The sequence below is a fragment of the Lichenostomus cassidix genome, chromosome 4 (genome assembly GCF_008360975.1).
Source record: "Lichenostomus cassidix isolate B80296 chromosome 4, HeHo_3.0, whole genome shotgun sequence".
NCBI lineage: Eukaryota > Metazoa > Chordata > Aves > Passeriformes > Meliphagidae > Lichenostomus > Lichenostomus cassidix.
The window spans coordinates 6962716-6990547 of NC_139484.1; the positions used below are offsets into that span (position 1 = coordinate 6962716).

Genomic DNA, 27832 nt, shown 5'->3' on the forward strand with positions numbered 1-27832 from the left:
GACATCCCTGTTCAGCCAAGCCAGCCTTCTGCCTCGCCTGCTTGGCTTGCAACATTTATGAATTGCCTGCTCCTGTGCCTGTAGGAGGGAGGTGGTGTTTAAAAAGTGACCAGCACTGATGGAGCCCAGCACCTGCAAAAGCATTTTCACAGAGACTTTACTTGCAAGATCCCTGAGCAGCCTGAAGTTTGCTCTCCTCATGTCCAGAGATGCGGTTTTCCTGGCACTCTTCCCCCACCAAACCTTTTTTCTTGTCAAATAGTGGTGATGATTATGGGAAATCCCTTCCTCAGCCAAGATAGGCCTTTCAAATCTCCCTTCCAGATTGCTGAAACAATTTCTCCAAAAGCCACTCTGCCCCACTCTGAGGTGACCTTTAGGTAAGATGCTCATTCTTAGCATTTGTCACCACTCTTCAACCCCCTTCCAAAACAGTGACCACCAAACTTGCTGCTTTGCCCAAATTCTGAGCACTATAACTACATTATGTTAATCACCATCCCTTACCTACCAGCCAGCTCAACCGAAGAACAAAAAAATGTTCTTCACTTCCTTTTCACAAAGCTCTGCACAGCACCACACACGTAATCACCGCATTTCAGGCCAGCAGCGGCTGCAATTCTACAGTAAATGACACACACCCCCAAGGTTATGTACTCAGTAACCTTTGTGAAGGCACTCTGGGATCCATCTCAAACACTACGGAAATCCACCGGGATTCAAAGCCCTTTCCAAATCGAAGATCCCCGTCATTCAGTCAGTGCAATGGATATTGGCAAAATTCGTTTAACTTTAAAATAACATTTGTTTAGCAACGATAGAATAAGGGCCTGCCTAAATTACAGGACTCTATTCTGTAATCCGTAGGTATTAAATCTTTCATTTCTCAGAACTCATTTGAAACTCTGTAAATCCTGGAAGTATTTCTCATCTGCGAGTGTCTTCAGTTCTTCTCTCGGACACTCTGCATGTAGAAGTATGATAAATTGATAACCCCTCCAAGAATAAATGAAAAAGCATCATGGGAGCAAGTAAAGTCTGAATAAAATCATGCTTTGAATTCCTTGCTCATGGAAAACAGTGCACAAACTCTCTTTGACACCCAGGAGTGCCTAGATTTCACGCAATTTCCCTACAATAGAAATGTCCATGAGCTTCAGACCTTTCTCAAAAACAAGCTGTCCACATGCCCAACCAATTTATGTAAAAAGGAATGCCTTGGAGCTATAAATGGGAACTCCTCCACTGCACAACTTGATCTCACCAGGAAACAGCATATGGAATATTCAGCACAAACCACCTCTGCAGATTTACAGACCAACGAGGCTAAAAAACCAGGTCAAACACTGAGCAGGAAAGCTAAAACGGCTGCAGTATCAAACATTTAATTAGACTGAGACCCCGAACCATAAAGAGAAGGTTTGACAACAGAGGAGCAAGCTGAAATGCAATGTAACAAAACTTGCCTAAAAACTATCAAAATCCCTAGCCAGCCACCAGAAAACAGGAGTGTAATTGATTTGAGGTACACATTACTGAGTTCCTTACTACAGGCTTTGAAGCATGTACATCACAAGGCTTTCAGGATGGGCCTGGCTAATATGAATGTCCATTATAGTTGCTGTACTACACTACCTGGAAGGCCACAGAATCAAACAAGCTCTGCCAGGTGACCAGAGAAGAAGAGCTTTCAGGAGCCAACACCCTTAAACACTTCCCCAAGCCTCTCTCAATACCATTCCTCTGTATTTAGACAAAAGTTCAAAATCCAGAGCGATGCCTGCAGCCGTTTTTCATTCAATTATATTTCGTGGATAAGATGTTCAAAAGTGACCTCTAATTTCAGAAAATGAAATCCCTGAGAACACACTCGGATATCCAGGGACTAACTGCAGAACTGCCAGGCACAACTGGCACTGACACCTCTTGCCCAGTGCTTCAAATATGCTCTTTTGGCTTTGTGTTGAAATGAGGATTTAGAATTTTGATTCTAACGAGGCACAGCTTAACCATTTCCAGTAGCTAGGGTGAAGTACATGAAATAAATACTTTTGGGAGCTTAGCTTTAGGGAAAGAATCAAGTCTGAGGGCAAAGAAGAAGGGATGAGGAAAGCAAGGGTGCTGACTTTAAGCTGCAAGGCTTTAAAATACTGCAAATAACACATAACCACCCACGCTAAAGTACCTTACATGAGTCAGTAAATACATGTATATACTGTAGGACTGCAGACATGTTGTTAAGCTTTCTTCTCTTCTGTATTTCACCCCTGAAGGAAAGCCATTCTCCCTTCCTTCATCTCACAAAATGAGAGCACCTTTTTCTTCCGCTGAAAAACTACAGTATCTCCAGTAAAATATATTTTTAGCACTTGGGTATGAGCTTTGTTTGCTTGTGACTACCAAGGAAACTGACTCAGTTCGGTGATCCAATGGAAAACAACTTTTTTTTTTATGAATTCCATTATTAGTGGCATCATTATTATTGCGTTACAAATATTCAGGCTCCTGAGCTCAACAGTATAAAATGTGGATCTTTTTCATTCAGTTTTTCTATTAGATGTCTGTTTGAAACACCCAGAATAGCCAAATGCAATTGTCTGCCTCTGGAAGCTCTGAGAAGGAAAAACAGCTAGTGAAAAGCTTGAAGCCTTCAATACAGACCACAAAAAGGCAATAGAAATTTTTATCTTTTCTTTTTCTTTTTTTGGGTGGGGATGGGGGGAACTTGCTTACCTTTCTAAGACTGCTGTAAGTACAGTGGATCAGAGATAGTACTGGCAAAGTAAGAATACAGAAACAAACATAGTGAAGAGTAATCAGTAATTCTACTAAAGGCAAGAGAGATCCTGTGAAGGTGAAACCTGTAAGGGGACACCCTTGACATTCAAACACAGTTGCAGGGAAGCACTGGTATATCCTGTAGCAGGAGAAGTGAAGAGAAAGGAGCTGAACTTCAGGGAAGCCTGAATGACAAAAAGCCTTGGAGGTGCTGACCCCATACTAAATGTTATCTGAGCTTCTCATTAATAACCCTTGATCTTCTTCAACATGTATACAGTAATAGAATGAATATGCAGGAACCTGTATCTGATTTTGCCCAGTAACTTCATAAGAGGAAAAAAAAAACATAATCAAGGAAAAAAAGAGTGTAATGCAAAGGAAGGTGTGTATATTTCAAATAATACTTGAAAATATCTCTAAAATTCCACTGCCTTTGCCATGCAATTTATTCAACAAAATTATCTGTAGTAACCAGGCTTTAGAACAGACAGATCATAAAAGGGCAAGGGGTTCACTTTTCTTTTCCAAGCTCATTTTCTTATATCTTGATGTATGGAACAGATTTTGTGGAAAATATAATTCACAAAGTCAGTAACTCCATTCCAAATTGTCATACATCAAATGACATTACAGACAAGCACTGGAATCAGCAACAGGTCAGTCAACTGTATCTATTTCAGAACTTCAATTCCAAGATTAACTGCTTCATATTTTATTTGGTAAAACCTGTTACACAAGACACATCAAGGGATAAAAGATTTAAAAAAACAAACCAGCTAAGAGAGTGAAAATAAAGACTATTAATAATATGAAACACTATTTTATAAAGCTGCTAGGGAATAAAAAAAGGTGAAGCAAAATTCTAATGGAAGACATGTTTGCTGCTACTTGTCTATTTTACAAGCAAAAACACACCTGTGTTTCTGGGAAGTACACATCACCTTTGAGGAAATACACTCACTTCAATTTTTCTAATATCAAGTAAACTTCTAACCAAGAAAAACATGTCTGGTATGTTTGCGTTTTTTTCTTCCCAAATCCCCCAGCTGCAGGTAGCTCTCCAAAACTAAGCCAAGTTCCTCACCTCTAACAGATTTTTCTCAATCCTTATTTGGATTAACTCCTAATCAGCCTGCTAGCTCTTACCTTCTCTAATCCTTTTACCTCTACTACATTTCAGCAACAGTTTGCCTAGGGTTGTTTTAAGAGGCAGATTTGGCCATATCTGGCAGACTCCCAGGCAGCAGACACACCTAAGAAATGCAGGCAGGTGAAGCAGTCACCTACATGGAGCCACAGTGTACCACAGGGCTAAGTTCTCAGAGAGAAGCTTTCAAAAGCACCTGGGAAACCAACCTGATCGTTTTCAGCCTGAACTTTTACAAAAGACCTCAGATTTGAAGATGTGCACCCAGACAGATCAAACTAAAACCACAAAAACCTCTCTGACAACTGGCTAAGCTGCAGTATTGTCAAGTAAAATCTATCTGCTTGTTTGGGCAAATAAGACACCTTGGCACATTCCCCAAACTGACATTTTGTCTGTCCCCACCACACCTTCTTTTTTCTGCTTAAATGGAAGATTAAGATTCAGCTTAAATGAAAGATTATCAGTCACTGGAATCCAAACACAAGACATAGAGTATAGATACCACAGTGTGTGCTAGTTACATCGGTATGGAAACAGTTAAAAACCATAAATATGTGCTGTAACCAAATTAGTGATTTGCTAAATTCAAATTCTTGTAAATAATTCCTCAAAGAAGATCTTCAAATGCAGTGAAGAACAACTTTAATGCTCTGTTAATCTCTTCTGCTTAAGCTTGAAGCACTATACTTTTCCACTGTATAAGAGTATGAGAACACTGAAGCAAATTTAAAACCCTTATGCAAACTACTATGGGCAATGTCAGTAGAAGTCTCCATGCTAATTCTGTCCCTATGATGATAAATTATTCTGTTTGCAAAGATGTCAGAGATGACCACTTTTTCCTCTTGTTTTACGTTACTAACCAAAACTCTACGTCAGTTCAACGGGGGGATCCTGGATCTGCTGTCCCCCTGTGCTCAGAACAACTGAGCTCCAAACTAGACCCTTACAACACACATTCCTACCAGTTCCACCAACATGCAAAACGCCTCTGGTGCATGAAACGCTGCATTAGAACATGATTTCCAACTCATAACCTCCTGCACTCTACAACAAAGGAGCACTTACTGCCATTGTCGTCAGAGTCCTCACTGCTGCTAGGAAGCCGATGTCGTTTCATGATCTCCCCGGGAAACAGCAGGCAGCCTGGGAAGCAATGAGACAGCACTTAACCCCAGGTAATAACACACAGTCATCAGCCTGTGCTGCTGATGGCATGCGAGCATTTACAGCACACAAAGGAAAACAAACAACTTCAACGGCAGCTGAAATATGAACAGCGAGCCTCTCAAGTATGCTTAATTAGGCAGTTATCATGCAAACAGGTGAACAACACTGGAGAGCACCAGTGACAATCCCACCAAGGCTTTCACCCCCTCCAGAAAAGTGTGGTTTGTCCTGAGAGGTGTTAAAATCACTAAATATCTGCAACCAATGTGCTTAACTTCCCCTGCCCATTCTGATACTAGATTTGCAATACAATAACATTTTTACTGCTTGAGTAAATATTTACTTTGGCTAATATATTTTTGGAGCAATTTTATTCCCGTTTAAAGTGCCAGATTTACGAAATCGGAGATTAAAGTCACCCACTTACACATAAAAAATGAAACATCAGCAGTAGCAAGCCCAGTTTTCCCAGGTTAACTACACATGCATCATCTGTGCCCTGGAAAGCACCACCCCCTAAGATGAGAGTTACTTCCTCCTGCAGGCACATTCCTAGCGCCATGCCCAACACTGACTGTTCTTTGGGAGTACGATTATTCAGATGATCATCCAGAAGTTCCTCCAAACTGCCAAATTTCTACCAATGCCAAGTTCATGGGCACATAAACCATTGATATAAAGGCAAAAAAATTCCCAATCTTTTCAGCCGCTATTCTCAGGGCGCCGGTGTTTTCACGTGCATTCCTTGTGGAATGAAACCAAATTCCAAAACAAACAAGGAAGCTGTAAATAGCTAGTCAGTATTTACATGTAAAAAGCTATTAAAAAGCGCAAGTTGAAGAGCAGAAAAAACATGACAAGACAAGCCCAGAAAGGCATATCCACCATAAGCTAAACTGACAAGGACTCTAGATGCACATCAAAACCCCTGAGTCTTCACTTACCACATATCAATCGTGGTCTCAGCAAGGCTTAGGCACCCTGCTAGCAGCAAATCCCTCACACCTACCTCTGCACACAGATTTGGAGATCAGACGCCAAAACATGTTTTCCTCCTAGGTAAGTGCACAAAATCTAACCTTATTTCCACGTGAGCTTGACTTCCTCAAAACCTCTCAACAAAACTCTTTCAACTGACCCTTTAGTGTAAGAATTAACAGCTTCAACACTGTGCACTGAGAACATGGCTCATTGTAGAAAATTCAATGCCTTCAACTTCAGTAAGACTGATTCCCAAAATAACAAAACCCAAAAACCCTAACCAAAACCTGACTATTTCCAAAAGAGTGCAAAAACTCCTGCTCCTCCAGAAGTGATTAATATAAAAAGGAATCAGTATTTTTGAGGGGATTCATTTTATCACCACTAGCAAGTCACAAGCAACTGAATCTGAGATTCTACTTTACACTTCCAGTGAACTTAATACAGTTCTAAGAGCCCAGCATTGCAGGATTGCCTCCTTTTTCATATTATATGTGCAAACAGAGTTGGGGGGAAGCCTCCCTCCCACAGACTGACTTTTTAGAGTGGGATTTAATACATCTGTCATTGAAACATGTCATTGAAACATGTCACAGTTTTGAATGGCAAACTTTGCTCCCTAAAGAGAAGCTGAACAGCTCACCTCACCAAGACCTTTTGTCACCATTTCGTAGAGTAAGAGCTCACATACAATGTCTGATGCCAGAGAATAAAGAAACATAAATGGCAGTGTCTTACAGGGCTAGGAGAATTCTCTCCAAAAATTGCTTTGAAGCAGGCCAGAACTTTGTGTGTATGGGAGACGGAAATGCTGCCAGTGGATAAATGCACAGACCAGCCAGGACCATCAAAACCCACTGTACACACATCTGGGATAAATGCAGGAGATCCAGAGCCAAATTCCTATACAGTCACTTACAAAGACAGAAAGCCAACATTCAGTTTCCAAACAGGCTAAGACAGAACTGAAAAACCAATTCCTTCTTACAAGGCCAAAACTAGAGGGATGAATATCTATTCTGTAAGGCTCTTTTTCTATTAGTTTACATACTAGTAACACCAATGTAAAAGAAGATATTCACTCAGCAAAAATCTCCCATAAACAAAGAAAAGAAAATTTGGAAGAAGAAAAATTGTCCTGTATCAGAAGCGTAATTTGTATATTCCTGGTCAAAATCCTCACTTCTTGGTTTATCTCCCACATGGTCTGAAAAGCATGATACACTGTAAAGCAAAATAATGGAGCATATGTACACTGAGACACACCTGTGCACTAGCAACAAACAAGAAAATTGAGAATTCTGCTCCTTCACATCCTTCTGGACAAGTGCATTTTGAGTTGATCTTCTCCTAGCATATTTTCTCCAAATTCAAAAAAATAAGGAAAGAGATAGAACTTTCTTCCTCGTATCATGTGTCCTTAAAAAACAAATTAAGCATCTCCTTTTGATTGTTGTTTAAAGGAAAGAGTGGTATTCACACCTTCCAGTTTAAGCACTCCCCAGAGCTTTTCAGGAAATAAGCCAGAAGAGAAGCCACTTTCCTGAGCACAGAGTATTCGATAAGGCAGCTAATTTCCTCGCCCACTCTAGTCAGGTGTCTGAAGTTGGCCACACTGAAAAGCCTGTGTCTCAATAGTAACACGTGAAGAAATATCACATTTGATTAAGCTCCTGTGAGATTGTTTTACAGCTGCACATGGGGAGAAAAAAAAAAAGTTAAAACCCCCAGATCTCATTTTCTCATCTTTGAACTTAACCTGAGTTTACAGGGAGCTAAATCACAGATGAAAAAGAAGCATTTGGCTTCTTAGACCAACACTCAAATACCATAAGATTAACCCCCTGGAACTTTTGTCATTAGAAGAACAGCTTTTTTCAACTTCTAAAATCATTTTAAACCACTCCCACCAGATGTTCATATCCACAGCTCAAAACATATGTTCTAGAGATAACACAGGAACAGCTAATAAGACTTAAAGCCATGCAGACTGAAATGCTGCTGGGTTTAAGGGTATCACGGTGCCTCTGCCTCAAAGGCTACTGCTTTCTGTCAGGTGCTGGGTGACTCAGAGTCACACCAGGAATGCATCAGAAAATGCATTAAAATGTAAAATACATTAAAAATAAACATGAATTATGGATAGTGATGGTTAGATGCAGACAGATGCTGCAAGTTTTTCCCCTGTTCCAGCAGACATACACTATGATCACTGCACCTGTAAGCAAAGAGAACTGACATGTAAGCATAAAAAGGGTAAAATATTTGAGCCCAGCTTTAATACCAAGAGCAAAAGCTATGCACCCTGGCCTGCAACACTTGCAGGGCAGGAAGAGACACCCAGATGACTGAGCTCAATTCCCAAGTGCATGCAATCACATAATTGCTGTCCAGCCCAGAAATTTCCACAAAACATTCACTGCACCCACACATGCCACAGAGCAACCTCCCAATCCCCCTGGCAGAACTAAGGGTTGTCTGAGGCAAGGAAGCAGCCAAGCAGTGCCTGGGAATCCTGGATCTTCTATCAGACATTTCTACAGCTGTTTTTCCCAAATTCTTACATCAGCCCCAAAAGGGTATGCCCAGCACCCCGAAATCTGCTGCAAAGTGCAACAACCCTGAGCTGACAAAGGTTGCATCACCAAGCCACACTCTCTGAGTTTTCAGTGATACCTGTGAATTTTTAATAACTCAGCAACTTTTGCATGTAAATTTTCAGTCTGAGTTCCTCGAAAGACAATTGTTTCTCTGTGTTAAAGCCATCCTTTTAAAAATCAGTCAGACCAACACACAGCATGCTGATAGTGCTTTCTCCTGAGCACTCCAGTATAACATTTACCCATTTATTGGGTAGGAACCAAACTGAGACTCAGACTTTTGCCAGCCTTCAACCAAACACAGCTTTTGAGAAGCAGCCACAACTCTGCTGGCAATGCTATTCCAATTCCACAGGCAGCAAAGCATCCAAGAGCACTTCACTCCAAGAGCAATCACAACACCATGATAAATGGCATAGATGGGACAGAGACCATATTTTTTTAATCCCCAGTCATCCTCAGGTCAGCTGCCCACACCAGGGCAGCACTGGTGAGGCCAACACAGCTTGCAATGCACTCTACTGCGCTGCTTTTACAGAAACATGTCACCAGTCACTTTTCCACCCTTTTCCATCATGCTTGCTCTGGAGGTTAAGCTCTGGGTTTAACTCATTGATTAGGCACAAACTTTAAACATACTCTGGACTTCGATCGTGCCTTTGCTCCAATTGTTTTTGAAGGCAAGATTATGCTGCCTGAAACTGGCTACTGTAATTTGGAGAAAGTGGTAAGCCTTTTTCAAAATATTTGTAAATGCTGTGCAAACGAAATTACTAGACAATAACCCAATATAATTAATGTCAGGCCACAAAACAGCATTTGAATTTATATATCCTTGTGGAGGCGAGCAACAAACATTTAAGTCTACACAAACAGCTAGAAGCAGGTAGGGATACAGACTTTGCTGTCCTCTTTCCAGTATTTCATGACAGATGTAGTGCAATGGGCTAGATTCAGCAACATGACACAGTACAGAAAATCCACTACTTTTAGGAGTATGCATTACCATGCTACTCCATTCTTACATCTCCAAGAAATGGAATTACCAACAAAGCCCAAAGACCCCACAGGACAGCAATGTTTCCTTTTTTTCTCCCGCAATGAAGTCCCAGAAGTTGTACTGATAAGATTGTAAAAAATCCAGAGAGCAGAAATCCAGACAGTACCCCATAAAACTGGCACAACAGCCTGCACACACATACACCCATGTGCCACATTACCACGTGCACAGTTAAGAACCCCACATAGTTCTTCACTCAGTTTGACCTCAAGTAGAAAGGCAATCAAAGAGAAAGATGTAAAGTGTGTCAGTCCTTGTTATGCAAATAGCTAAACAGAACCAGATTGTAAAAAATAATTATACATGGAAAAATCTACATCCTCAGGTCAAAGGTTTTCCACGGCATGATTCTTACTGAAGTATTTTCAAGGGCTGTATAAACCCCTGGGTAAAAGAGTGTATAATTCAAACTCTGACAGACAATTAACTGTAACCATGTTAACGGGTGTCACTATAACAAACTGCACGGAACAGCTGCAGAGACAGAATGGGAAGAAAGCAGAGTTATGACAGATGTACACCCTGAAGACAAACTGAAAAACTGGCTTTTCCTGAAAGTAACTCACTAACTGCAATGAAACGAAGACCAAATTATCTCTAGTACACAAGAAATTGCTTCAAAACACCTATTTTACAGATGGAAGTGAAGTGTGACACAGCTTAATAAAATGGATTACAGATGAAGACACTGGTCTTCTATTACTGGGCTCTTTTTAAATAGCTTATTTATAACACCTTATAAGCTTATTTATATTTCTTATTAGCTTATTTATATTTCTTCACTGACACCTGACATCATGAGAAGCTTTTTTTGCTTCTACCCTAGACCTAAAACAAAACAAAAAAAAAAAAAAAAAAGGGAAGCACATCAGAAATAAGTTACATTATTAAAATCCACCTGAAACTTTAAAATTCCATGAAAGCTTTCACAGCAACATTTTATAGTCACAAAGATACAAGGAGAGTTCGTAAATGAAATAGCATAGCATTATGGAGTACAGTCCACAGCGCAAAAAGCCACAGACCTTAAATCTGGAGAAAAAAAGTCCTCCAAATCTCACAAAACAAAGAAGTACTTGGCCAAACAAGGCCAAGAGTGTTCTCCACAAGGAATATTTCTACTGAATTCAGCACACCTATTCCAAATTTCACAAGGTGAGAGAAGAGCGCAATTTGGACACATCAACCCAACACTTCTCAGGAACCCACAAGTTCATTCATGCGCCTGTGTAAGCCAGCTCATGATGTTACCTTACCACCTGGGCAGTGGCAGCAAATTACTCCCCAAACTGTGGTGGAGAAACTGACTGCCCGAAATCTCAAGCAACCCACAAACTGGGCTCCAGGAATTAATGCAACCCAACCTGCACCCACTGCAGTTCATCTCTTCCACCTAGGAAGTGGTGCCAGCTTAGTCATCTCCAGCTGGAAATAGGAGTGTCAAGCAGCAGTACTAACCACATGGAGAAAACATCTGAGGAAAGACTGGAAGTTTTTTTTCACTATACTCTGTGAATTGGGAATGAAACCAGAGAAGCTGGAAGGGAAATCTGCAGCTGTGAGAGGAAAGGGGAGTTTATTATTATTATTTTATTTTAAACATATATATTAAACACAGCTCAGAAGCAGGGAGCAAGTGGTATCTGAAGCCAGAGGGAAAATCCTGCCACTAAAACATACAATCCTTGCTGTTTCAACAATATCCCACTGAGTGTGAGAAATCTCTAGAAATAGAATCATAACAAGCATATTTTGGCATAACTTTTATGAAGGTTTTAGGTTTGCAAGCGTGGGCAGCTTCTGACTTAGCTACAAGACAACACCTGCTTAAAAAAGGAAATTATTCCAAATAACAGCTTAATCTTTCCCTAAAAAAATGGGGCTGGCATAAAAGCATCTTCAGCGTTCCACATGAAAACGTCAACCACAATGTGTTGCTAAATCCTAGTGGAATTTCTAACGCTCCCTCAGACCAGGTCACACAGGACCTGTATTACCGGGGGGGCTGGCAGACCTCAGGATGCCCCGGATCTCACCTGCGGGTGAATCTAATAAACTTTCCCAGAGCAAGGCGGTCATCTGAGGAGCCGGAGAGAGCGGGGAGGAGAAGCTGGCCGGCGGCAGGCGCTGCTCGCAGGTGCGCTGAGCCTCGGCCGCCCCGCCGCGCCCATGGCTGCGGGCTCAGGGCCACCAGCCCACACGGTGACAGCCGAGGCTTCGGGAGTCACCTCCCCAGCGGTGCTCCCGCTCACCCCCACCGCCGGCTCCAGCCCGCCCGGGTGCCGCTCAGGGCGGCTCTCCTCCTCCTCCTCCCGCAGCGATCCCATCTCCGCACCGCGCCCGCCCAGGCTCGGCGATAGCGGCGCCCGGAGCCGCCAGGGCACGGCCGGCTGAGGTCACGGAACGGCCTCCTGGCCCGGTGCCGCCGGGCGACACCTCCCCCGCGGGGTGGCACCTTCCCGGCCAGCCGCACGGCCGCCGGCTTCCATGAGAAACAGCCCGGCTCGCCCCCTCCTTCTCCTCCCTCCCGGCTCCCGCTCCTCCCCGCCGCCGGCCGCACCAATCCGCTCGGCCACGGCTGCAAATCAAACTTGGTGCCCCCGGCTCCGCCGCCTCTCCCTCACAGCCCTGTCACTGCCCAAAACGGCCAAGGCACCTTCCCCGCCCGCCCCCGGGGCCGCGCCGCAATAGAGGGGGTGGACGGGACGGCGGATGGAGCGGCAGATCGGAGACGAGCTCATTTTCTGTGTCTGTCTCTCCTCCCACTCCCAGACAGTTCTGGAAACTGTGTTATCACCTCTTGTCACAGGAAACCAACCAGCAGGCGGTGCAAACAAACAAACACCCTTTGCCTCCACCCTTCCCAAAATCATCCTATCGGCAACGAACGGGCGGGCACGAACGGGAAGGGAAAAGCAAATTTAAAAAAATTAAAAAAAAAAAACAACCAAACCCCAAATCCACAAATAAAACCAAAACAACAGAACACACACCCCCCCCTTCCCAAAAAAAGAAAAAATAAATAAATGCACCGAAATTCTCCTCGGAGCAGGCAACTAGCCGAGCCCAAAGCCAGGCAGGGTGGCTTTGTCTAAGTGGAACAAGTGGAATGATGGCTGGAGCTGCACTCACCTCCCCGGGCAGAGCGGCCCGTTACACAGGAACGCCGCAGCCCCGCTCCGTCCCGCTCGCCAGGCACCGGGGCAAGAGCCAAATCGCGGAGCTACCCTGACCGCCGCCCGAGCAACTTGGGGCGGTCGCCGCAGCTCCCCGCGGTCCTCCCGCGATGTTCCCTTCGCGCCCCAACACCGCCGGCCGCTTTCCGCTCCCTCGCCCGCAAACTCCAGCCCGGCCAAGCGGATTCGCCCCTCGGCCTGCGACGGGCACGGGCCGAGCGGCGGGAGGGGGCCGGGATCCCCCGCGTCCTGCCCAAGTTCGCTCCGCGCCCCCCGCAGCCGGGGCGGGGGTCGAGCGCCGCGGGGTCGCCGTGCACCTGCCGGCCGCTGCCCCGATGCCGCCCCGCGCCCCGCCGGGGCCGGGCAGCGCCGTATACATTTCCCCGCCTTTTCCCACTTTCAAACACGTGCACTTCAGGGCTCGGGCAAGTTGTTCTCCAGCAGGAGACACAGCTCGCCCGCCTGGGGGGACAGGGCCACCTCTGACAGCCCGGCGCTCCGAGCCTCCGGCGGAACACCCACCGGTGCCCATCAAGCAGGCGGCCGATCGGCTGCGGCTCGCCCGCTCCGAATGGCAACTTCTGTTTAATTTCACCGATGAGCAGTTTTTATGCTTTCCAAGCATTTTTTTTTTCCCCACAAGCCAAATCTAAGTGCGACTGGGGAGGGAAGGGGGGTAGAGGGGGGGAAACAAAGCTGCTCCTGCACACGAAACACCTCCTCTCCCATGCACACCGCTCCTCGCCCGCGGCGAGAGGCGACGGGTCTCGTGGGCATCTGGGTAACACGGTGACACACAGTGGCCATGACTCTCCCCCACCCCCTTCCTACACATCAGCATCCGAGCAGGACTTGCGCTCTGCCATTGCCATCTGGCTACCAAGTTGCTCCAACGCTTCCTACTTTCCGCGGCGGGCGATACCCGGAGCTGCCCGTGCGGCGCAGCCTGCAGCGACGCCTGGGGCGCAGGGCCGGCGGCACGGCGATGCACGGCACGGCTCGGCTCGGCACACCGGCGGCTCACTTGGCCGCAGCACCTGAGGAGCTGCGCGGTCCCCGCTCGCCCGCGGCGGAACAAAAAGGGAGCCGCGGCCGGCTGCCCGCACGGCCGGTCTCGCCGGGCGGCAGCGCAGCCTCCCCTGCCGCCTCCGCCCGCCCCAGCCCCGCACAAGTTGCTTGTGGGATAGCGGAGCCGCAACTCGGCCGCCTCCCCTCGCCCCGTAGCGAGCGGCGCGGCTCTTGGCGCCATGTTAATGACGTACTATCTTATTTCCACTAGGCAGCGACCTTCGGCACGAAACTGCTCTCCCGCCGCCTCCGGAGCGACAAAAAAACCCCATCAAATATGGCTGTGCTGGCGGCTCCGCGGCGGGCGCTGCGCTGCGCTGCGGCGGGCACGGTTACCTGCTGGCGGCGGCGCGGCGGCGGCGAGGGCGGGCGGCTCGGCCGGGCTCCCCCTGCGCGGAGGGCTCGGGGCCGCCGCATGAGTTCGGCGCGGCGTCGGGCAGCGGGCACGGAGAGCGGCTGGCTGCGCCACACACACACTCTCTCTCTCACACACACGGATTCCCTCTGACTGACGTTTGTACTTGTTATGGAGGAAGGACTCCGTGAATCAAACTCGTTTCTGGGTCACTGCTGCCACAGGGGGGAGCTGCTTTAATCCCCTGCCAAAACTGGAAGGCGAGGGAAGGGGGGAGAAATAATAATAATAACGCAGCGCCGGCGTGGGGAGGCGGCGGCGCGGCCCCGGGGGAGCCGCCGTTAACTCTTGGCGGGCCCGGCCGCACCCCGCCCGTGCCGGAGCACCGGGGCAGCGCCGCCACCGCCTCCCGCCGCCTCCAGCCCGTGTTCCGGCGGGAATGCGGATGGCAGGCAACGCCGTGCGGCCGGCGGCTGGGAAGCGATACGTGTCTGCGCCCGCATCCCGCCCGCGGCACTGCTGGCCTTACCCTGCGACCATTAACGCTTCCCTCGCAAAGGCTGAAGGCGATTTCGCAAGCAGGGATTCTAGCGCTGCACTGGCTCCCCGTGCAGAAGGCATGAGTCACTATTTGTCAGGCGGAGAAACTGAGGCACCAGCAGTTAAACGCGGTGGCCACAGGCGTAGCGCAGAATTGACGGGGCAAGAATAAAACTGCGCGGTCCCTATTCTCAGCCCCCAGCGCTATCCCTCTGGCTCGTTAACTTTGGTACTTCTCTAAGACTAGAAAGAGCCAACGCAATCTGCGGTGCGGTTCACATCTTTCTAGCAGGAGAGGAAATTACCCTAAATTGGCACCAAATGACATACTAAACTTCCCATTACCTCAAAAGCGTGTTTGAATGCAGATTTCTTTATTTTCCCACATAAATCGCTTTACCTCGCGCCGCACACCTGTGCTCCCTGAGTGAAAAACTCCCCCTTTTGAGCAGAATTCCTGAGCAGATATAGTCTGAGGTAATAAACACCGCAGAGAAGATTCAGCATAAGCTCAGACACCGAATTAAGGCGATCTGTGTAAAGTAATCCCCATAGTATGCAAATACAAATTAATGCAGCCTCCACAGCAATATTAGTCTGCCAAAGAATCACACCTTGGTTCAGCAGAGGAATTGGGTCGTTACTCATCCGTGCAAACCAAGTCATTTATTCTGTCTCACCCACCCACCTACCCAATAATGAAACTGTACTTACATTGAATCTGCACATCCTGAAAAGTTGTACTTTACTACAAAAACATCCTCCCCCCCAGAGATGTTTTTTTCACTGTGAAAATCAGACAGTCGTGGTTTTATTCAGAGAACACCCTGAAGCACCTTCAGGTTTTAGAGGCTAGGACTTTGATTCCCTGGCTTCCTACTACATGAAAATACGAAAATGCACACGTTCCTTACATTCTCCTGCACTTGCCTTGGCATCCAGGCCTGTCAAGATACCTGTTGGAATAGCTTTCCATACATCAACAGCCTAATTGGGAATATCCATGATTGTCCATACAATACACCCATCAGAGTACCTGATAAATGTAATAAACTTACTGCCATACCCCTATCACCTTACACCTGAGCTTCCAGGAGCATCAGTTTTCAACTCAGACTGGAGACTGGGTTGTTCTGTATTATCTAAACAACACAAAATTATCTATTTTGCCCTCAGTGGTCCGCAGGCCCCATAAGAGCTCAGGGACTACTTAAAAGTTCAGAAAAGTAGTCAAGGTTGGCAAACCTACTGTCAATTGGCATTTATTACGCAGAGGTATGCACCTCTACTGGATGAACATAATTACTTTATTTTAAATAATTTAAAATAACATTGTTCATTGTAAAAGACTGAAGAATCACAAGAAATGCTGTTTGTTCCACTTTTCTGAACACTTTCCAAGAAATTCAGAACAAGCTTCTGAGAAGAGTTTAAATGTGAATGAGCTCTAATTTCTCAAGAGGAATGATAAAAAAAATTTCCTGTCTCAAGATCCTTGGATTTGAGGAAGTATTTTTGTTTTTCTGCAATTAGTTTTCCTTTACATATACAGCCAAGTTTATGTAACACCTTGTATTTTAGGAAACATTTCTCTTGGAAGCCATGTGAGGCCATATATTTAAGATAATATGACTGTTTTCACATGTAAGATGACATGAATGTTTTCATGGTAACATGAATTATGGGCTGTGTTTTAGAAAGCAGCAACTATCTCGATTACTTTGGAAAACTCCCCAAATGGGATTCCTCTGTGCTCTACAAGCAGCTAGCTTAGTCTTTACAGGAAGGTAACACAACTTGAACAAAGATGCTATTTTGTCTCTGAGTACAGTGTAGCAGAGACTCCTCTGGATTAATACGCTCCTATGTTTTAAAAGGAAATATTTTAAAAAATCAAAGGGCCAGTAACTGGAAGAATAATTTTGGAAGTGATTTGAAAACAAAAAGGAAAGGTTACATCCTGTATTACTTCAGCACTACAGGTATGAAGTTGCATACAGGTATAGCTATGGTCAAACATGAGAGAGTAGTCTTCTGCTACCTTCACTGGCTAAATGTCAAGGTGATGAGGAAAGTTCTGCTGGAAGTAGAGTCAGTGGAAGTTTTGACATCAGCCTTTGTCTCTAAAAGGTATTTACCCTCTCAGCAAAGCAGGCACTTTGTTACAATAAATAAGGGAGAGAGGCATAGAGCCTTCTGACATTATCTTTGTATCAATGTTACCACTCGTTCAGGAACACTCAGAGAGTATGTGTCAGGCTTAGAATTAGTCTTTGGCTAACATAGACAACTTGTGGTACCTTCCACTAATTCTGGCAGTCTCCACACATGAAGGTGGAGCTAACAAAGCTGATTTTCTCCTCACTGTTTAGCCCAAGAGTATCACTTAAACTCAAAACTGTTCTTTTGCTCTTTTGAAATCAGCACTGTCAACACTAGCTTGTACTTAAAGAGTAAGACTTCCCAGAGAGCTTTCTTATCTCCTCTGAGGGATATTTTGTAGAGCAGAGCCATAAGACAGATGCATGTTTGGGCCAATTCCTGTTGAGGTCCATATTGTCTCTAGCTGGTCTACTCACATGAACAAGGGAAAAAAAGACTTTGATTCGTGCATACAAGTTGTGTAAGTCAAATATTTTTAACTCCTGCAGAAATAAAACTTACTGAACACAGCTCATCTATGGGCCACAGAGGAACACAGTGGTCAGAGTTTTGTCCAACCCAAATACATCATTTATGGTAACATGGCATCTGACCGCTTCACAAAATTACACACGAAACCCCCCACTAATTGGTTCTTGGGCTTTTTCGTCCTTCTCATTATCTACAACTACCAAAATTGGGTGTGTCTGGATTAGGCAGGTCAAAAAGACTAAGCTCAGGTAGTAAATTACTTCCTTTGACTCGGAAGCTGAGGTTTACAGCTACCAGGATTGCTTGTGAGAGTGATTTGTTTAGTTATAGGCCATACACCAAAGGTGTGGTTTCTCCTGTGCTCACAGCCCAGATTTTAATAAATTTGGTTTATTAAAATGTAGTTGGGCCAGGTCACTAACTGGGTGTATGGGCCAGTACCCCAGTTAGGAGAAGCTGTGCCAGTGAAGGATGAGGATGGAAAGGGATGAATATGAGTCCTTAGAGCTGAACTTTAGAGCAGGCTTTCAGATGGAGCTTGCAGCAGACAGACTAGTGTACTCTTTTTAATGACAAAACTTGAGAAGTAGAGATTATAATACTAATTTTATCTGTGGGTAGGCAGGGACATACAAAGGTTATATCACTTGCACAAGTCACATGTTAAGTCAGCATTAAAACCAAGAATAGAAACCTAAAGTAATGCCTCTCAGTCCATGGTTTCTAATGATTAAACCATATCCTCTCCTTTGGCCTGGCCCACAGCATGTAACACAGAGCAAAGTATACCTCCATGACACTTTGCACATAGATATCTGAAAATGTTTTTGCAAGTCAGACACAATCATTGCGTGGATATGCAACTGCTGACACTGTGCACTCATCTGAAGAGGAAGCAGGGACAGGTATGCCCAATGGGTAAAATTAACTAAATTCAAAAATCTAAAATTATAGCTACTGAAATCACATGTTTCCAAATTACTGTAATTGAAAAGCAGAAGCTGGCAGGAAACCAGTAGAACAATAAACTCAATGGAACAACTAGAAGCAGTTACCTTGCAGGTCTGAAGGTTAAGCTGGATGAAGATGATGCATCACTTTTAAGGGAAATAACACAATTTTGTACATGATGAGAGAAGTAATTAGCAGCCAAGGTAATGCCCTAAGGATTATGAAAACCTCAGGCAAGTGAGATTTTAGCAGCAACAGATCAAATCTCAGCTGAAATATCTACATGTGCCTATCTGGCAGCTCATCAAGCAACATTACAACAGCTAATCTAAATGAACTTCAATATTAAATTGTGTTTGTGCAGGCAGAAATCACGTACTGAAAGGAAGGTGCTGTGACAAGACTTGTGGAAGAGTTCAAAAGAATCTGATTACAGATTTTCTGATTGCAGAGTGCAACCTGATAACTAGTTGCTAAAAGTGGAGTAGTGATACCAATTTATAAGGGAAGTACAAAAAAAAAAAAAAAATCAGGTTTTTTTTTCAGTAACAACTCAGTGCCAAAATGACTTAAAAAAAATAAATTGCAACTCTGGATCTTTGGGAGTCAGAAAAAGATTAAGCTTATAAAAGAAAGATCAGTTGTTCAAATTATTCTGAGCAATTTGTGATAACCTGTCTACAAAGAGGAGAAACCTTGGAAGTAACTTCCCTTGCAGTCCTTTTGGGTTCCATTTGGTACTTGATGGAATTGCCCCAGAGTTGCTTCTATTTGGGGTCTCTCCTGGGACAACTGCTTCCAAAAGCAATGACTCGCAGCTCATTCAATTCAAAGCTGTTTGCAGGCCATGAAACTGAGGCCAAGAAATCCTACACCCTCCATGGCAAAGCAAACCTAGGACAATTAGCCATAATTTACAATGCATAGGAGATATTCTGTTTGTCCTCAATAGGTGTAAGCCCTTCTCCTCACTTTCCATGCTTGAATGCCCTTTTAGGGGATGTGGCAATCATAATTTCAGCAAAGGGCAAATTTTCTCCCTAAATAGTCAGAGGTCCACTGGCTTCAGATGCAGTTATCCTGAAACCTACTTCAAATATTAGTAATTTAGCCCAATAGTACACAAAGGTAAAGCACCAAAGGTGAGAAGAAGCCATCACTACTAAATAAAGGAAATCCTAGTCAAATAGACAACTGTTGTTTGTTTCAGCTATTTTACTTTACTAATTATATGTTTTAGAAATTAAGTTACTCAGTGTTTAACAAGTAGGAAAAATTATTGAGAAAACTTAATTAAACAGCTTTTTCTTGTGGCAATATTGATTGCTGAGCTTTTCTACAAGTTTCACTGTGTAAATAAGCACGAAAAACAGTTTGGGAGGTTTTAATCAACATAGATGTTATAAAAGTTGCCTCAAGGACTTTCATTTCACTACTATAAATGTTCAGAAATTCAACATCATCCAACAGGACTCAGAACAAGAGGCTTGGAATATTCAGCACAGAAGAATGGTAATTGGAGAACAGGGGAAAGCTGAGCCCTTATCTAACCTCCCTCCATCTCTCAACCCCCAACCCCCCCAAAAAAGTCAGGAAGCTATTGGGATAAAGAGGGCAGTTTATCCCATATCTCCATGGTCCACACAACCTTGCAGAAACTGGCCCGAGTTCACTGTGTCATTAACACATACCCAAACCAACACAGCTCTCACTGTTACACTTCCACTTTGCTTATCAGAAATACACACCCAGTAAAAAACCCACCAACATCAGAAAAGCCGCAGCACCCTTATCAGGGAGAGAATTATTATCTCTTTTGCAAATAAGATATTGAGACATAATTGCAGAGAGATACAAATAAAAACTGCCCGTGGCAAAGCGAAGAGACTCGAATTCATGATTCAGCCCTGACACATTACAGCAGACTAATCCTCCAGTGCTGTTTGGAACATACACAATACAAGAGGTCAGCTACCCTTAGCACTGCATTTGCACATTGAATGTGTCTAACCCCAGATTTCTGCTTGAGACTCCACGAGAGCAGTGAGAGTTACAGGAGGTGGCACAGTTTTTGCATGTCGAGGTGTTCAGAGGCAGAACCCCAAACAGCTAAGCCCCAAACAGTAAATTTTCAGGGCACGTAACGCAAATGCTCAGGATGTAAACAGCCCTTGAGTCATTTCGTACCTTTATACCTGTAATTCTGAGGTTAATTTTTTTTTTTTTTAATGGACAAGAGTTTATTGCTCATGTAGAAGTTACAGCGTTCTTTGCTCAAGGTGAGACTGCCACAGTTATATTTAACTAAGCACACAGGAAAGAATGAAGAAAAATTGGAAATCAGATCATTAATCTGGCTTCTGTGAACTTTGCTTGACTAAGCAAAGGAAAAAAAACCCAGCAAATAAAATAGTGTCTGACCTTCCAGAGCAACATTAAAAAAAAAAAAAGAAAAAAGGTCTGATCTGCTTATGTGGGCAGATTTTGGCACAGGGTAAACACCCATGTTTGCTCCTCAAATTGCACAAGTCAGAAAAGATTCTCTCTGTCTTTCATCCAGGACACACTTTTAAACCATCACACATTTATGTGTCTCTGACAATCTGAAGAGTAAGAACTGGGGCAAAGTAAATATACCAACTGCCTGTAATCTGGAGTTCCTAAAGGAGCAAGCACATCCTGTAGTGAGCACACAAATCCTTACATAACTGCCAAAACCCCTATTCCAGCCTACTTGGCTTCCCAAATATTCAGCCAGCCACAGCAGCATCTCTGCCCCCAGCCAAAGCTAAAGGTGAGCCCACAGTGTCTCAGATCTCTTCTGGGAAAGCCCCTGACTACTTAAGATAGAGTGTCAGGCCACAGCAGACAGAGTTTACAGAAGATAACTTCAGGAAAGCCTGAAAGAACGCCAGCCCAGAGCAGGCAGTGCCATGGCAGAGTACAAAGTGTGCTGGCACTCTGGTGTGGTGCTGTGGATCAATAATGTGTGTAATAAAGCACATATTGACTGACACGCTGCACAGGCCCACAGAGAGAGCAGAGGGATTTTTCCTCTCCCAGCATGTTGACACTGGAGCCCAGAGCCTCGATTTGTCTCTACCTTTACATGTTGATCTTTACATGTTTATCTTTTCCCAGAGCTGCTCCTGTGGGTTCTTTGGGGTCTTTCTCCTTTTAAAGAAATGAAGGACCCTTCATGACTGCCTTAATAAAATGTTGGCAGTGCGGTGCACTCAGTAGTGCCTGACACAAGGTTCAGAGATCCCAGTTCACTGTTTTGCAGGAGTTTGACTCCACTGAAGGAATTCAGGGACAGCAAGAAGGTCCCACACCTCGGGCAGAGTAAAGAGAGCCCAAGATCACTGTTGTGTGAGCCCTGGCAGTTCATGTGAAAGGGAATGAATAAGTATTGGAAATACTGACCCCGGTGAGGGAGCCTCATTGACCAGCTAAACTGGTTTTCCTTCAGAATGCAATTGACATCATCTGCTTAAATGTTTTAAATCCTCTTAAAGTTGCCGAAGATCCATTAATATCCTGAATCCTATCTTATTTTCCATTAAAAAAAATAACATTCTAGAAAACCAAACACAGCATGCACACAAAATCCTTTGCTGCTCCATACACACACGGTTACTTTGTTTTCATAAGTATCTCAAAGCCTGGAGGTCTCCAAGCTCAGCTAAGGAAAGAAGACATCAATACTTACCTTACTTTAAAAACTCCTTCCACATACTTACAGTTTGTGAGCAACCATTGAAACCAAAAGCATGAGTTGGAAGTCTCTTTTCCTGTGAGTGCGTGTTTATGCCACTAACATTTGTGAAGCTAGGCTTTTCCCTAAAAATGTTCTATAGTTACAGAGAGTTCTACATAGCCATTGCCACTCAAACTGTATGAATGTTTCTTAACAAACTGATGTATCACACACAACACATCGTGCCCTGGTTGAAAACCACCATCTCAACCTGAATATCCAGTGAGGAATTCGTTGACAAAGGGTTTTAAAACTGCATATCATTTCCAACATAAGCACCAAATGAGATCCTACTTAACAAGGTGTTTGCTTATCCTAACCCTGCTCACACTTCACAGCAAAAAAATAGACACTTTCAACCCTGTGAAAAATAACACTTTTGCTACACATACTACACACATAGGACACCAGATAAAATATCTGAAATTTTTTGTACTTTAAACTCTATCAATAATTCGAGTGGGTTCATCTTACAGTTCCCTATTGAGAAATCATTTTGTTTTATATACAGGAAGATCTCCTGTATTTTTAGGCCACAGCTTGCAAAAGTACACAAATAATCCATTTTCTAATAGATTTGGCAGATGGAGCAAGTTAAAACAAGTGACAGAGACACTCAAGACCCCAGGCTCCAAATGGCTCATCCAATGGAGTCCCATCTAATTTCCATCCTGTTTGGTCTTCAAGGTCTTTTCCAACTCTACTGATTCTATTATTGAGTTCATAAGTTTGTTATGGTGCTTGACAGTGCCAGCAAACCACGTGAAATTCCTCAGCAAGAAAAACACTTTTGCAAACAAGTGAAGTTGCATTTTTTTTCCTCTGCCCTAAAGTTATGTCACTTATCTCTTGGCTACAGATGACATTCATAACCATGTGCCTGGACTCCACCTGCATTATCACTTCCCCTTGAATAGTTTAAGGGGAGAAAAACAACAAGAATGCTGTGCAGGAAATTAGGAAGGCTTGTTCTTGAGCTTAATTTTGAAAATTCTTTCAGTTCAGCCTCCAAATTTTTTTTTCTACAGCTTTTCATGTACAAAAGATGTATCGCTTGTGCAGGCAGACTCAGAAGCTGCATGTGTAGCTGCCCAGCTGCATACAATGTGGGCACAGCACCTGCCACACTAAAGCTCTCTGCAGACAAGTAAACACGTTCCAGCTATTCAGTCCAAGCATTTTAAATGATCTCCACCCTTTAGGAGACCTCTTTTTTGGCCTCTGTGGAAAATACTTGTTTTAGTGGACAGGTCCTGCCCGCCTGGATTCAGGTCCTATTCACGATGAGAAATTCATGGCCAAATTCACAGCAGGTAGTAGCAAAAGCTTTCTAAGATTTCTACAGCAAAATGTAATGACTTCATTTTAATAGGTAAACATGATGAGCTCCACAAATGACTGCTGAGGCATTAGACATCATTAGTCCCACAGAGAAAGCACTAACATCCTGCAGTATCAAATTGTTTATCACTAATTTACAGAGACTGAATCCACAAATACATTTCTATCATTTTGCAGTTGCTTAATTAATTACATATATTAAGCAAATTAAACTGAAGGATGCAGCAAGTACTCCCAGGGCAACCAGTGGCTGTATCACCAGCAATTTGCTGCTTTTGCATTCAGAAGCACTCACAATTTTGTTTTAGTGGAAAGAGGATCATAAAAGGATGAAAGCAGGGATCTCACTAGTACAGCAGAAATCAAAAGAGACTTGTATTGCATTGAAATTAGTGGAATAACTGCAAGAGAAGGACTTCATAAACATGTGCAGGAGTGAACACATGTTCAGTTCTTGAACCATGTTGTCCCTGTTGTGTGCACATGCATATTTTGTGTCACACAGACAACAGAAGCAATGAGTGAAATATCACCACAGTCATTTATTTAAAATGTACACCCATTTTTATTAATTTTTAAAAATATTGATTTTTCATGGCAATTTAAAACCATCTTCCAAAAATAATTTCTGATACTTGTGGAGCTCTATTTAGGTTTTGAAAAAAATGTTGTTGGCATTCTTTTTGCCTGTACTACAAGAGCACAGGACATTTGAGGAGCACAGAACATGCCTTCTATCCTCACGTACAGGAAAAAAAAAAACAAACAGCAAACCAACCCAAAACATACCCAAATCAGAAGGGAAGATACACAAGGGCAATTCCGTAGCTATTTTGTGGCAAATGATAAGCCACAATGTGTCCCTCAGTGGGTGTGCAGAATGTGTGATCCAGTGTTTGGAATGTCCTCATTTCCTAACATTTTTTTTCTTCTTTTTTATCTGTGGAAGAACTGCTGACTGCTACATTTCATAGGGAGAAGCAAACTTATTTTTTGATGTTTTAAGTGCCAGACTTAGGAATGACTATTTCTTCTGCTCTAGTATTACAGTAGCAGTTCTGAAAGGAAAAAGACATAAAATGCCTCCTCCTTTTTTTTTTTTACCCCAATTTTGGGGTATAATTTTTAGAATCCTCTTAGAGAACTCCATGAAATGTTAAATGTACCCTGTGATACAAGGTCAAAGCCCATCTACACTTATTGATACCAGCATTTGTACTTTGAAATAAAGGTCAAATAAATCAAACAACTTCAATCCTACACAAGTAAAAGAACTCTTTCACTCCACATCCTCCAGACCCTTATAGTGGTTTTACTTCAAGGTCCAAATCTATGCCATAATTACAGTAAACCTTTCTTGAATGAACAAAAAGTCCTCTGATAAACAGCAAAGACTGTAAACTAAAGAATTCCATTGATGCAGACCATAGCAATAACATTTTCAGGAGAAAACTGCTTGCAAGATGTACCAGGCTCCAACCACCTAAGAAAACAATCTGCAATTTGATTTCTTACTTCAAAGCAGGCGCTGGCTATAAAGTTTTTCTGGAAAGCGCCTGAACTTAAACCCAAAATCTAATGAGCCACCCTTTCCTGGGAATAGATAATTAAAGCATAATAGTATTTCACCAATGTATTTATAATCTACATGGTCAAAGTAGGTATAGTACTTTTCAAAGTATCTTTTCACCAGAAATCACATGCTAGATCTGCCTGCCAGAGCACAGCCTGTATGTCCCCTTAAAGGTTACTCTGCTTCAATCAATACAAAGTTTCCCCTTCAAAATTCTGTTAATTGAGGAGAACCTGTCTTGAGCCTTTTCTTTCATTTCAATACTTATTTCCTCTTCTCCTGTTCCTCATGGATATCCTTTATTTTGTTTCCATTCCTGACAGCTGTTCCTCCCAGCAACTGTTGTGGCACTTGGACTCTGTTGGCCACTTAAAAGCATCACAGTCTAGGCTTGTGTGGATGGAACAGGCTCAAGTATTCTCTCTCTTTGGCATCTTTGCTACATGTCCAGAGCACTCACTAGCTCTCTACCAGTCACTTTTTCATGCAACTTCCTATAGCCCAATTGCTGTTCCAAATCAACCAACACTAACTTTCCCCAAACTGGGCTGTTTTCTACATCTGTGCCTCAGGACACTCCAACTTCCAGCTAATTTTTTTTCAGGGAGCACATGGTTACTGAAGCAAACTGATCCTTAACTCTGTGTGCAACATATCACCTGTAAATCTCCATTTTAGCAACCACAAGCAGTTTGCAGATTTAGCTTTTAAAAGTCTCTTAAATTCTAAATACATTCATGTGCATACCAGCCTGATTCTCTGAAGAGTCTAAAAGACTAAGATTAAAATCCTCTGAGTACACAATTATCCCTGTCCTACACAGAGCTGAAACAGAAGGCACTCCAAGCATTAGCTTTCCCTCGCTTCTCAGAGTGCTCCTTTTCACCATCCCAAATGTGGCTGGCAAGTGACCTGTAAATCCATATCTCTTTTTGTGGTATTACTCATCAAAGCCTTTAAGTTCCTTCATCTGCCAGCTGAGCCATTACCTGTTTACCTGGCAGAACGGTGAGGGTTTTGGTTTGACGACTTCTTCTGCTATAAATCACATTAGACTTGTGGAACTCTCCATAGAAGTAATGCTGAAGCCACCTTATTCTTTGCATCATAAAGCCGACATGTCTCTGAGTGCATTTTCTCAATTATCGTAAACATGGTGAGAATTAAAGAGAATTCAGAAAGTAAATGGAGTTTGCTAATTTATCAGTAAATACTGGTGTTTATACTTTTGGACTACCTCCATTGTAAAAGCCATCTGCAGAACCAGACAGAAAGCAGCAGGAATCAATTTAGTTTATTTTGGTTAAGTAACAAACATTCAGAGCAAAATCACAATGGCACATTTCTTGAAAGCATCCATGGCATGGTTTGAGCTGTGGCAGAGTCATGCTATCCATATTCTTGCTGTTTAGAGGGAAAAACACCATGTATAAACAAGCAGCCCAAATAAACAGGAAGGATTATCTCTGGAAAAACTCTGTGGAGTTTTTTCTATGATGCAAGTGAGGTCTGCAAATGCAGTTCCATTAAAGTCATCAGCATTAAGAAACAGTCCTCCTGCACTTCATAACTGTGTTCCCTCAATACAGAAAATAGTCCCTTGAGTTTATTTTAGTGGTGAAAATAGGAACTACTGCTCTTTTAATTCAGCAAAGAATATCTGTGAAAGAACTGAATTCTATTTCGCTCTGGTAACCATCAACAGAATTTCCTGCTAGAATTCTGTCACATACATCTGAAAACACCAGGATTAAACAGATGCTTTAAAGACTAAGACACCAAACTACTGTACTGATGACCTTCATTTTTCAGGAGGCTTTATTATTGATGGCGAGTTCTGAACTGAGAGGCTGTCATTTGTTAAAATTTTCTTTAGAAGACAGCACCAAAATGCAAATGTTTAAGCCTATATTTAGGACTCACATCACACTTTAAGTTTTTTTTTTAGGTGGATGAGAACACAGCATAATTGTGGCTATACTTCCATTAGCAAGTTGTGCAGAGAAAGTCTGGATAGCAAAACAGGTGTAGCTGTAAATTAAAACCTCATGCTCACAGGTGTTGCTGGAGGCCAAGAGAAATGCTTTCTACTGGCTCTGTCCTGCACTGAATGACCCTTAGCAGCTAAAGCACTATAAATATCTGGTCCTGTAGCCTGCCTTTTGTTTTAGTTTAATCTAAAAGGAACTCAGCTTGTGCTCTCCAAGACAACTGGACAACACAAACCAACAAAAGGCAGGGAAGGAGGATGAAAAGATTCCTGTCACAGGACATCTCCTCTCAGAACTAGCACATTAACATATATGCACCCTGTGATGATGAGCAGAAATACTTGAGGGAGAAACCATTTAAGAAAAACCCTGGAAGAAAAGGATAGAGAAACAGCATGTTTTCCATGAGGGTTCTATCCTTAAAAGCCTTCTTTCATTTAATAACCTAGTAGCTTTTCACGAACATTACAAAGCCTAACTGTGGAGAAACCATTCAGGAAGAGCAAAAAAGTTACAGGCAAGATGTCCATTTAGTATTAAAGCACTTTAAGGAAACTTAAATGGGACAGACGTAGAAAAAAGTAAAGTTAGAATAAAAAGTTGCATTTCTCAGACATTTTCTTTTTGAAAGAAAAGAAGTTGTCTGTGGCAGTATGGACACAGATATTTTCAAATACAGAAATAAAGACAGATGCTGGGGA

At 43.2% G+C, this 27832-nt stretch overlaps 1 protein-coding gene across 12 annotated transcripts in view; it reads right to left on the reverse strand.

Annotated features, from left to right (window-relative positions):
* Positions 1–27832, reverse strand: part of JADE1 (jade family PHD finger 1) — a 106705-nt gene that overhangs the window by 24162 nt on the left and 54711 nt on the right. For 2 of the 12 annotated variants that reach the window (XM_085057678.1, XM_085057671.1), the window contains exon 4: positions 5000–5077. In XM_085057678.1, coding sequence (XP_084913804.1) covers positions 5000–5005 — 6 coding nt within the window. In that variant the 5' untranslated portion in view covers positions 5006–5077. The other 10 variants (XM_085057674.1, XM_085057677.1, XM_085057682.1 and 7 more) reach the window with 10 other exon arrangements.